This window comes from Heteronotia binoei, chromosome 12 (genome assembly GCF_032191835.1).
Source record: "Heteronotia binoei isolate CCM8104 ecotype False Entrance Well chromosome 12, APGP_CSIRO_Hbin_v1, whole genome shotgun sequence".
NCBI classification, from domain to species: Eukaryota; Metazoa; Chordata; class Lepidosauria; order Squamata; family Gekkonidae; genus Heteronotia; species Heteronotia binoei.
Genome location: NC_083234.1, coordinates 56,095,687 through 56,108,277, shown reverse-complemented (window position 1 = coordinate 56,108,277; position 12,591 = coordinate 56,095,687). Strand labels below are relative to the sequence as shown.

General features: G+C 42.6%; 1 protein-coding gene across 1 annotated transcript; it reads right to left on the bottom strand.

Moving 5' to 3' along the window:
* Positions 1–938: 938 nt before the first annotated feature.
* On the bottom strand, positions 939–1,755 carry RNF224 (ring finger protein 224). Its single transcript, XM_060251168.1, has one exon. The coding sequence runs from the start codon at positions 1,733–1,735 to the stop codon at positions 1,229–1,231; it is 507 nt and encodes a 168-aa protein (XP_060107151.1). The 5' UTR covers positions 1,736–1,755; the 3' UTR covers positions 939–1,228.
* Positions 1,756–12,591: the final 10,836 nt, after the last annotated feature.

Here is a 12,591-nt window from a genome sequence, read left to right as displayed (position 1 = left end):
TCCCGCTCAAAACAAGCCCTGATTATTTCCCTATTTATTCGACCACTTCCCTTCATATTAAGTTTTAGATCATAAGCTTCTCAGTATAGGGACTTGTTTTCTTGTGCTCTGTAAAATGCCACACACATTTGATCATGCTACATTGATGACTGATGGCATATTGCCCACATACATCTGAGATTAAAAGACAGAGCTCCTGTGTCACATCTTCCTTTCAGTCTTCACACATAGCGGAAAGATATGACACAAATTCCAATGTCTGAGAGCAACTGCCAGTCATCAATCAAGGCTTTATTGTTATATAAAAATTTTGGAGTGTTTAGACTTTTAAGAAAATGTGAAGTATTAAATTAATACCTTCGTATCCTCTCCCTTCACCACAAGTCACTTTTTCATTGCCACACTGGGAACTCTGTGTTCAGACCACTATTTCCATGTTTGAAATAGGGAGAAGTTTACTATCGCCAAACAAATTTACAGACTCTGAAATGAACATATAAAACACATTTGCAAAAGCATGCATACATATTTAATTTTTAAAAACCCGGTAACAATGAATCAAGACATCCTGAACTGAAATGTTATGACTCAACATGTTTGCAAATTTTTGGTGATTGCTTGATTACATGTATCATAAACTACTAAATCCTTCAAACATTTTAGATTGGGATTAATTAGTTTAACTTTCCATGTTCTAAAATCAAAGTGGAATCACATGAGGAAATGAAAATAACACATTGCTCCATAACAAAATAAGGAACTAGGCCCATAATGTAGTGTTTCCCAGCAGACATCAGTGTCTCATTGTCCATTGCCATTATGGAATCCATTACCAAGTCCAGTTGAAGATTAGATTAATTCTGTGAATAAAAATGGGCAGTAATCACTGCCAATATCCAAGGAAGACTGTAGAAGGGCAGACAATAGGTTGAAGAAAACTGCCGTAACACAGCATTGGCATCCTTGTACCATCTGTCATCAGCAACAGAATGTTCATTAATGTGGTTTGACCTGACCCAGGAAGGTTTATACACATCTTTCAGCCAATCAGGAGATGAGATTGGGAACCAGTCATGGCAAGGGATTTCCTGCAAGATGGCTGAAAAAGGTGATCACTTTCAGAAAATGCCTAGCTGAGCTTGTCAACAGGCTTTGTTTATAGACCTAAAATGGCCCTAGTTCTAAACTCCATGGGGGCCAGCCCCTGCTATCCATATCAAAAATTCAGTCAGCCCTGAAAAGCAGCTGTGGTGACACAGCAAAGACAGTGGCCACAGCAGTTGTTCTGTGGAAAATATGGCTGTGGCACTGCCTCCTGACAAAGGCCAGTGGGCTGTTGTGTGATTGGCTTCTCCTTGGCAGGTACTTTTGAGACCTGCTCAGATTCCATCTTTCCCACCACTCGAGGATGCTCCTTCTCAGACTTGACTGCTAAGAAGGCTGTCAGGTCCAAGTCAAGCATTGTCACTCCTCCACGAGGAGTGGGTGTGTTTTGCCGGCACTGTGGACATGGAATCCACCACTGCTCATTAACCACCACATTAAGGCGCCTGATGCAAGTCTGACAGAAAGTGTGGCCGCAGTACAGGCGGCGAGGCAGGTGGGTTGACAGATCGTAGGAGCAATAGCAGATGATACAGTCGATTTTATGATTGCTGCGGCTTGGGATGAGGGACTGGGCCTCTGGCCCCAGCTCTGCCATCTCATTGCTTTCAGCCTCTGGAGTCTGAGACATTCTGGTAGACAGAAAAACAAAGAGAGTTGCCATTCAGTGCAACATCACAGGCAACCATTTCTGCCAGCTTTTGGACATCCTGAATACACTCCAATGTAAGATTGGATCCCAAGTGGGCATTTCCACATGACATTAGTGTGCCAATTCTGGCACCAACTTGCTTTGGTCTAGATTGATATTATCATCACTATACAACAAAACTGGCTATTTCAAAGTAAGCCTCATAGGTTTACAGTTCTAGGTTCTTTTACTTTGTAGTTTCCCAGTACCTAACCTATCATGAAGAAAGCTTTGAAAGCCCAGAACATATATCTTTTAATAATTATACATAAGCCCTCAAATTAAACTTAAAATGCTAATATGATTCACACAGCTGAACTCTCTTAGCAGTTCAGTTAAGCCCTTGTCACTCAGGCTAATCTGGATACCCCAAAATTTTACTTTATAACAAAGAGGTAGGCAAGGCCTGCTTGCGGAACTTCAGATCTGGGCTGCTTAAGAGTTTGTGTTTAGCAAAGCTGACACTATTGTAATTTCACAGAGCTGTGACTCTAATCCAGCAGCTAAACTTTGCAGGCTTCATTATCTTAAGAACTGCCTGGCTGCACCAGACCAATAAAATCTAACATGTCTAAGATCAGCCAGCCACAAGCCTCTGGGAATAAGGGCTGCCCCTAGGATTTGTAATAAATCATGGGGTCATCAGTATGTCAAACAGTTATGCTACAACAACAGCTCATGCAAACCTTACTTAAAGTGGCCAATAAAATACAGAGAGATCCACTGACTCCATTACTGTCAATAAGTAAGGGGACACCTCAGCTCCAAGCTAGGATGTTTGGGGCACCTGTTCTCCCAGGTCCCTGTTTGGTTTGCTTTAGACCCAGTCTGTCTGCCTTAATAGCCTGCATCTAAATACCAAACAGGAAACAACCTACCTTTCCGGCTGCTGTTGCATCCTCAGTGTCTCCTGGTCAAAAAGCTGTCCCGTCCAGGGTTTTAGACCCAGGGTTCCCTTGTGACCAACAAACTTGACTGATGGCCTCTCTGTGGCTCTTTGACGCATCTCTCATAAGCCTTCCCACTCCGGTAATTATAGAAGGTTCACATTGCAGACACAGTTGTGCTATTGTATCTGCCACGAGGAAGCCAACCTAACAAGATAGAGTTACTGTTGCCCTGGCTGACAATAGCCTCCGAAATACAATCACCTGCTTTCTGCCTGCCTGTCTTCCGGGGAAGAGCTTAATATTCATCTCTATGGCAGCTCCTTGGATCTCATTAGTGAAATGAGTCAACAGCAAGAAGTTGTTAGCCTTTAGGTTTCTGCCAGGACAGCCTAATTTTTTGGACAGTGCTTGTTTTTCACTGCACACAGCACATGTAGCTATCTTATCTAGTCTCTGCTTCTCTGTTCTCCTGCTGTCCCCCCAATCCATCCTCTACTCTCAAAGGATTGTTTTCTCCTAAATTAACCTGCCCAAGAATTATGTCCAGAGACCTGCTTTGGATGCTACCTCTGTTCAGGCCATTTTTTTGTAGAAAAAGCCCAGCAGGACCTAATTTGCATATTAGGCCACACCCCCTGATGTCATGCCAGCTGGAACTGCATTACTGTGCATACCTGCTCAAAAAAAGCCGTGCTTCTATCAGAGGTGAAGTGGGTAGCTACCTAGGATAGAGCCTTTTTCATGGTGGCAGCCTAAATGTCAAACTCCCTCCCCATGGATGTCCTTGTGATGCCAGAAGATTGCAGTCTGAGACTTTTCTGTTCACTCAGACTTTGCATTTCATTTTTAAAAACAACTAACTCTCCTCCTCCATGTGATGTATACTGGTTTTATTGAATACAGTTGGAAAATTAATACATTGTTTGATTATTTTAATATTTTAATGTGTTTACTGTTTATTAAATTACTGAAACGTGAGGTTTTATGTGGCTTTTATCTGGAAACTGCTCCAGAAGCTTTTGGATGAATTGTGGGGTAGAAATCTTTTTTTAAAAAATCGTGCTGGTCTTTAAATTGTGTGAGAAGGGCAGCGGCTGCTCCTGCTGCTCTTCCCAGGCGATTTGAATCACTGGCAGGGGTGGCCTTCAAGTTCCTCTGCCGCAGGAGGTCGGCAGGCTCTTTAAATGGAGGGGGAGGTTGGCCTGGCTGCTTCTGCCAGCGCTACCCATGATCAGGAGAGTGACCAGGAGCAGGTGCCAGTCCCGCCAATCAGCTTCTGGATGCGGGGAGGGCAGTGGCTGCTCCTGGGCACCCTCCCACATTATTTAAATCACCTAGGAGGGAGAAGGCTGCCCCACCCTCCCAGGGGGGTGCTCAATTTGATGCCTCCCCGGGCTGTGCCCTAGGCGACTGCCTAAGGTCGCCTGATACGTGTGCCAGCTGTGCTCGTAGCTCCCTCCAATTAATCCTATGATTAATCCTATGCTTCTATTATTCTATTGTAGAAAATCAGTTTGGGGACAAAGCTACAACCAGGATTAAAGGTCTAGTGTGGAATTGGCCTCAAAAACAAGATTGGGAAGGTGCAGAGAGAACTGGAGGGAGCCCCGGGTCAAGATGCTTCCATGCAGCAACTGGTGAGGAATCCATTGCCTGATCTGTTGAAAGCAGAAGCTCGAGGGCGAAGCAACAGCTACTGCAGAATCAGTCCAAGACTTTTTTCCTGGTGTCTGCAATAAGCAGAACCAACCACATTGCTTTTCTACTTAACTGTTTCTATTAAAAACCAGCTTGCCTCCTCAGCAGTACAAACAGCTGCACTGGAAACTGGAGATCCAGCAGGGATCTACTGTAAACTTAACATAATGCACTTCCATTTTATCTAAGATTTTTACCTTTATTATCCTTTCCCTCTCTTAGAGATGTAAAATTTCCAGAAATTTTTAAGCTCAGAAAAAAAAAACTTAGTTTTTTTCCGGGAAAAAAACCAGAAATTTTCAGAAAAATTGAAATAAAAAATGCTACATTAGCACTTCTTTTTTTTCTTTTCCAGATTGAAAGTCATTCTGTTACTTTGGGAACATAAAATATGACTATGGAAAATTTCACTTGGTATGAAATTATCACAACTAGCATATTAAAAATATAGCATATCCAAACAATTATTACAAACAGAATTTACTTTTTAAATATTTGTAGTTGTAACAAATGGAGGAACAATCTCATGAACTGTTTATTAGTTTATGTGGAACAGACAAAAAAAACTCCACAATTTTTTTTTAAATCCAGAAGTAACAATTATTAATATTTCATCTCCACAGTAATAAATAAAAATAAAAAATTCATTCTCATAAAAAGAATTGAAGAGGGGGGAAGTGTATAAAAGGGAGTGTAGGACTTAGTTTCAATGAATGGGCATGACCTAGGACTAGCTTGTTCTCAGTGCACAGAAATTAGAATAATCTGATCCCATACATATTTTTTAGAAATGATTTGGAAAATATTTGAAACCTTGTCTTAAAGTATTTTATTCATCATGTTAAAATAAAATGTTCCATAATCATTTATTTTATTTGCTTAAATTTTTCCAATTTTTCAGGGGAAAAAAACAAAAAAGGCTTCAGGAAAAAAACAGGGAAAAAAGGGTTTTTTCCAATTTCTTCCATTTTTTTTCTGGGCCTTCACATCTCTACTCTCTCTGTCTTTCTTCTCCCCACCCAACAATTTTGCCACTAACACTACCTGCCTTATGTCAGATTGAGCTCTATCAGTTGGAGACCAGAGATAGGCACAATAAGCAAGATAATCAAATCTAAATCAAATAATCAAGAGATGCCAAGCTCTTGAATAGTGGTGGAGGTAGGAAATCAAAGTGTAAATTCATTTTGGATCTGAAATCCGAAGTTTAAAATTCGTCTGGGAACACTTTCCTATTTTGCCAATTGTTAAGATGCGTAAGAATTCATTTTTATTGTTCAGCTCTTAGCAATATTTAAAAGAAAGTTGAATGTTTAGACACAGCCTGCGGACCAGTCCACAACTGAAGGGCACAGCATATGTTTTGCAGGCAGGAGGTCCCCAATACAATCCCCAGTGAATTAAAAGGATCTCAGGTACCAGATGCTGAGAAAGATATTTCCCTGCCTAAGACCTGGAGAACTGCTATCAGTCAGAACAGATGACACAAACAGAAGAAAATAGATTAATATTTCATAATGTCCTTGTCTCTTGTTTTAAATATTTTTATTGATTTCTTAGAAAAGTAAGGAAGGTAAAGGTGGTGGGGGTAGGAAATAATGTCCTTGTTTCTTAAGCACCTAAAACACCATTAGGCACTCTACGCAGTAACTTCAGAAAAGAGTTGCTAAGAATCTGAGCAAGTGTGACGCTACAGTCCGTGTGCCTAACTGGGGCCAGTCACCCTCCGTCAACCTAACCCACCTCACAGGGTTGTTAGGAGGATAAAATGGAGACAGATTGGGTGGGATTAAAACATATAAAAATAAATACAAAAAAATAAAGTACAGAAAAACAGAAGTTGGTTCCATGCCTAGTCATTTGAAGGACATTATCTTCAATAAAGGAGTTTTCAACATGACGAAGACGTCTGCATCTGGACTTTTGAACATATGAATTATTTCCTTTTGGGACTTTATTAGGGATTTATGTCTCTTTTTTGCTTGATGCTATAAATCATTAGTTATTCGTCACTTTAACCTTCTGGTTGTGTTGTCAATCCCCAGTTGAGAGCGGGGGATCCCCTCGTTTGGAGGCCCTCCCACTGCTTCAGGGTTATCAGAAAGTGTGTGTGTGAGGGAAATGTCTGCTGGGCACTCCATTATACCCTATGGAGACCAGTTCCCATAGGGTATAATGGAGATTTGATTCATGAGTATCTGGGGCTTGGGGGAAGCTATTTTTTGAGGTAGAGGCACCTAATTTTCAGCTTAGCATCTGGTGCCTCTCATCAAAAAACCCCCTCAAGTTTCAAAAAGATTGGACCAGTGGGCCCAATTCTATGAGCCCCAAAATAAGGTTCCCCATCTTTCATTATTTCCAAATGGAAGGAAGGCATTTAAAAGGAGCCTGGTCCCTTTAAATGTGATGGCCAGAACTCCCTTTGGAGTTCAATCATGCTTGTCACAACCTTGCTCCTGGCTCCACCCCCAAAATCCTGAGTTGGACCTGGCAACCCTAGTAAGAAACCAAGCGTGCTTCCATGTGGGAACAATCCCTCATGGTGCTCTCGTCCCACTGCAAATGCAGAGGCATTTACAGTGGTGACTGGGAGGTCCACACAGGTATTTTTTGTGGAATCCCCTCATGCCTACTCTACTGCACTCAGCCAGCTTTTAAAAAATTGGTAGACGGTATACAGTTTAGAAATATAATTTAGTAAATATATCATTCTAGTTTTATGATTTTATGGCACTATATCTACTAATGATTTTTAAAAGCCAGCAAAAATCTGTACTGTCTGGTCTACACAAATAACAAACCCATGTTGAGTATGATCTTTCAAGAAATACTATTCTAAAGCACCTCTGGGAAAATGTGCAGTCTATCAGGGGAAAACCCCAGTTGGTGGACAATTGCAGGACTTTTTTTTTCTTTAGCAGGAATGCACAGGAACGCAGTTCCGGCTGGCTTGGTGTCAGGGATGTGGCTTAATATGCAAATGAGTTCCTGCTGGACTTCTTCTACAAAAAAAGTCCTGGGCAATGGTATAATGATGCTGTGCAAAAGCCAAAGCGCAGTTGAAGGAAGCTGTAGTCTGAGAGGAACATGATGGAGCAAAACCTCAGTGAGGAAGCTAACTGAAATAAGTTTTAAGTCACTTCTTTAAAAGTGGAATAGGCTAGATCCGATTGCCAAACTGCATTTAAGGCACAAGGAGGTATAAAATTTACTTTGCAGCTTGACCTGTTTCATAGATAGTTACCCTTCCCAGAAGATGAAATGCAAAGGCATGGTTCTATGCATAAAGAAAATCCAGAGGAACATGCATGGCTGTCCACACTGCTCAAGTAGCAACACTCTGGGACAGAGCCCAGCCTCACATGCAAAAAAAGGCAACAGGAACAGAGAGCATTTGGACACGTGGGACCAGCCAAACCACATTCCTCACCCTTTTGCTGCTGGACAGAAATAGAGGGAACCTGTCAGGAAAAAACTCACTCAGGATCCAGCTAAACTGGGTAGGTGGTTAATAAAAAAGTGGGGGGAGGGAGTATGATTCTATCTGCATACACCACTGCCTTCTGAAACAGAGAACCTTGTAAACTGACCCTTCCAGTTTCCTTTAATAACATCAAAGTGAAAACGTTAAAAGGTCTATTGAATGGTACAGTTTGGAATAATTACATCTTAATCATAGTTGCAGAGAGATCCTGGTGGGCAGTCGCATTGGTCTGAAGCAGCACAGAAAATTTTGAGTCCAGTGGCACTTTTAAGACCAACGCAAGTTTATTCAAGGTATGAGCTTTCGTGTGAATGCATACCTTGAATAAACTTTTGTTGGTCTTAAAGCTGCCACTGGACTCAAAATTTTCTGTGCTGCTTCAGACCAGTACAGCTTCTCACCTGGATCTATCTTCATGGAAGGCACCACATTAAACTGCATAGAATGGAACTCCATCAGCCTTACAAGGTCCAATGAAGTGTGTGTGCACACAAAAGCCCATATGGGCTTTTTATGTAGCAGGAGCTCCTTTGCATATTAGGCCACACATCCTCTTCTTACAGGGTCTACTGAAAGCTCTTGGAGGATTGGCTACATCAGAGGGTGTGGTCTAATATGCAAAGGAGCTCCTGCTACAAAATCTGTTATGGTTGCAGAGAATCACCTTGTTCGGTTGCAGTAAAATAGTTAGATTTGAGTCCAGTAGTCCCTTGGAGCTCGAAAAGATTTGTAGGGTATAACAAACTTTAAAGGTCTTGAAAACTTATACCCCAAAAATCTTGCTCCTGGACTAAAATCTCAGACACAGTAACATATATAGGTGATGTTTAGAAGGGGCTGGTGGTGAAAGGGAAATAGTGCCCTGTGGCTTTTTCTCTGTGTTTGTGTGAATGCTTGCATTGATGTACACTGGAAAACTGGAACTGCCTAGGTAAGTGAGGACAATTTAGTTTTATTTATTTACAGAAGTCGTATCCTGCATTTCTGCCCTTACAAGGTGTACAGGCCACCTGAACATGTTGCTAACTGAAGTGAATAAGGGTGAAGTGGGGTGTCATCTTTTGTCAAAATGTCCAGGATGTTTCAAGACTAGCCAAAACAGCCAGGTGAAATTTTGGGGCAGGGGGTGAGGATTTATTTGCCTATAGCAGGACCTGGAAGCAATTGTGGCTCCTAACAAAAGTGTTAAGGGAATATGGATTTTAAAGGTCCCATCCCTAGAAGGAAAATGGGTTCAAGGAAGGCTGGAAACAGGGAAGAAGAGGCTTCTGCTGTGCAAATGGCACATCTAGCCCATGTCTTTTTGTTGTTGTTGTTGGCTTTAGATGAACTTATACTCCACCCTACAGCAACTTATCCAATGATCATGAGTCAACCAGTGTTCTTTTCCTTTTTCTTAGTATCATTTCCTTGCTTTTTTTTCTTTCCAACTATGTTTACACCCCAGGCATCTAGGTACAGATCAGCAGGCTCCACAAATGTCTCCTGGGGATATCAGCCAGCCAAGGAGCTGGTGTTCACTTACCTCTGTGAATTCCCTCCCAAAGCACAGACACCCAACTTTCTCTGAGATACTGAAGAACCTTTAGGATGTGGGAACCTGAGAAAATTTCCTTCATGATTAGGCCAGCCCTGGAGACTTGGTCTTTATAAGATGAGGTTCTGTGCTTTTAATTAATATCTGAATCTGAGATGGAACAACCCAGTTTAGCCTGAGCTCATCAGAACTTGGAAACTAAGGGTTGGCCATGGTTAGTATTTGGATGAAAGACCACCAAAGAAAGTCAGGGTTGCCACACAAAGGCAGCCAATGGCAAACCACCTCTTGCCTGGAACATCCCATGAATTGGATTACTAAATTGATTGCGACTCAGTGGCACACACTTCTTGAGATGGAGAAATAAAACTAAACAAATAATCAAAATCTCCCCCCCCCTCCATTTAATAGGTGCACCATTTCTTTTTCAATATGGGGTCCAGGGTAACAGTTTTATAATTTACTGATACCTAGCACTGTAGTCTGTCTTCCTACTGTACCCACATTAGGTATCTTACCTGCCTACTGATGGCACTTTTATGGGTATTGGTGGGTCTTCTTTTCGTTATGTAAGGTTGCAACATCCAGAAGCAAAGAGGGCTCCTGCCCCTTCAAAAGATGCATGGAACAGGAAATGCCAATAGATGTAATGACAGGTGAAACTGCAGCAATGTGATGGAGAAAAGTGCCCATGGGCCAGTTTGGCATAATGGTTAAGAGTGTCAGAGAAGCGGCTTTGATTCTCCACTTCCCCACTTGAAGCTAGCTATGTGACCTTAGACAAATCACAGCGCTCTCAGCCTAAAAATAAGCATAACTTGCCAAAAAAGAGCTATAACTTTGGCAGCCGAACCCTCTGGGATCACCTGGCTATTCCACACACAATGCAATACAATAATTTCAAATTTTTTTTACAATGACATTATAAGAGTCCTGAATTCAGAACAACCCGCCTATTAACAAATGAAGATCGGAGCTTCCTAGATGGATTTGTAGTTGTGTGGTTGACAAACAGCAACTAGATGGATACACATTAGCAGGTAATCATATCTCCCTGCCATGAGGAGTTTCTCTTGGTATTTTTTTTTTGTTGCTGTAATTTTAGCAGCTGACAGAGACACAAGAAACAGGTCAGGTCATGGTCCCCCCTCTTGTTTTTCAGTTGGCAGTCCTAACAAAATCAGCACTTGAGCATACTTGAACATATGAAGATGAGATTGGATTTATACCCTGCCCTTCACTGCCTGAAGAAGTCTCAGAGTGGCTTACAATCTCTTTTCCCTTCCCCTCTCCACAAGACACCCTGTGAGGTAGGTGGAGCTGAGAGAGCGCTGCCAGAAATTGCCCTTGTGCAGAACACCTCTGTGAGAATTTCCGACTGACTCAAGGTCACATCAGCAGGTGCATGTGGAGGAGTGGGAAATCAAACCCAGTCCTTCCTGATAAGAGGCTGTACACTTAACCACTACAACAAACTGGCTCTCTATGGTGCTGCCTAATCAGGTTAGCCTGATCTCATCAGATCTCAGAAACTAACCAAGGTCAGCCTGGTTAGTATTTGGATGGGAGACCTCCAAAGAAGCCCAGAGTTGCAATGCAGAGGCAGGCAATAGCTAACTATCTCTGAACAGATAGTGGCTGGAGATCTCCTGGGATTACAACTGATCTCCAGGTGGCACCTGGAGAAAAAGGCTGTTTTGGAAGTGGACTGTATGGTATTGTACACCATTGGTCCCTTCCTCAGGTTCCACCCCCCAAAATCTCTAGGTATTTCCCAACCCAGAGCTGGCAACCTTACAGGGTCACCAAAAGTCAGCTGCAATTTGATGGCATTTTCCACTACCAAGCAGAATTACACCACTGGGCCATCTAGCTCAGTAATGTCTACTAATACAGGTGGCAAAACTCCAGGGTCTTGGGCAGAGGAAGGTCTTTCCTACTTCTGCTGCTTACTGGAGAGCAACCTGGGGTTTGCTGAATGCAAAGAAGTTACCATAATGTTGAGCCACACAGCCATATCCTACTGGGGAAATTAAGCCCAATGAATCCTTCTGCATGTCCTATTCATGCTTAGGACTCCATGGTGACCTTGCTGGAAAAGCCCAGCAGTGAACCTAAAGGCCTGTTTCCCTGAAGAACTTGTTTTATTCCCTGGCCAATTCATTCCTTTACTTCTGAGCCAACAGCAACCATCAGTGACTACTGACAAGGTGTATTTATTTCTGGCTCCCCATGCAAAGCAGCCTCTTCCCACTCTTCCACACAAAGCACCAGCCTTAAGCAGGAGGTGGAACTGATCTGGTCTCCCAGGAGCTGTGAATGTGTGTGCTCCATCCGTTTGGGATTGCTGCACCAGCTGCTGTGCAGCTCAGAACCTTGCCTGTTTCCATGCTGATCTGTTTGCCTGCATTCAATCTGCGCTGGAAAGACAGGCTGCAAAAACCAGAGGAGGGCTGTTAATCCCATCTCTTCCTTTCTGCAGCAAATGCCATGGCCCATCCATCCAACTCAACTGGACGTGACAAACGCCATACCATTTATACAGCAACAAGGCTATTTACAAATGATGAGGTCGCAAGTTTAAAAAACACACAATTAATATATTCTCCTTCTGATTTATTACGAGCCAGCAGCATATACAGTTCAGTCAACCATGAGGAGCAGTGTGGTCTCTTTATTTGATAACAGAATCCATTTCCCTGCATAGTTGGGCAGCTGGCCCACAGCGGCCCCACAGAAAGCAACCAAACCAAATAATCCCACTTTTACCCCAATTCTAGCATTATTATCCAGGGCAGAGGGAGGGAGGGTACCCCCCCCCCCAGTCTTCAAGCAAGTTAGAATGCCAGAAGAGGGCTGTCGTGGAAGGAGAAGATTCAACAACGGTAGTGGTGTCCATGTAGGGGAATGGAAATGGAGATGTTGCCAAGGAGGCTCAGCAGCATAACAAATCTGGTTTGACAAGAACTGCTTTCTGCACGTCCAGTTTGCTACCACAGCGGTGTGCAAAAGAGACATCCAAGTAGCAACCTTTGGAATACGTGTCCTTGAAATGTTCCACAATCCCAAAAACAAACAGACCCAAGATTCAAGTAATTTCAGTTAAGATAAGGAAGGAGTGGAAAATCTTAGAATGTGGAAAAACCAGAGCTCCTTCCTGAAGGGCAAGGTCCTGAGGTGAACAGCA

Bases quoted from the DNA above. Each gene is read 5' to 3' on its own strand.
- RNF224 (XM_060251168.1), bottom strand. From the start codon at position 1,735: ATGTCTCAGACTCCAGAGGCTGAAAGCAATGAGATGGCAGAGCTGGGG.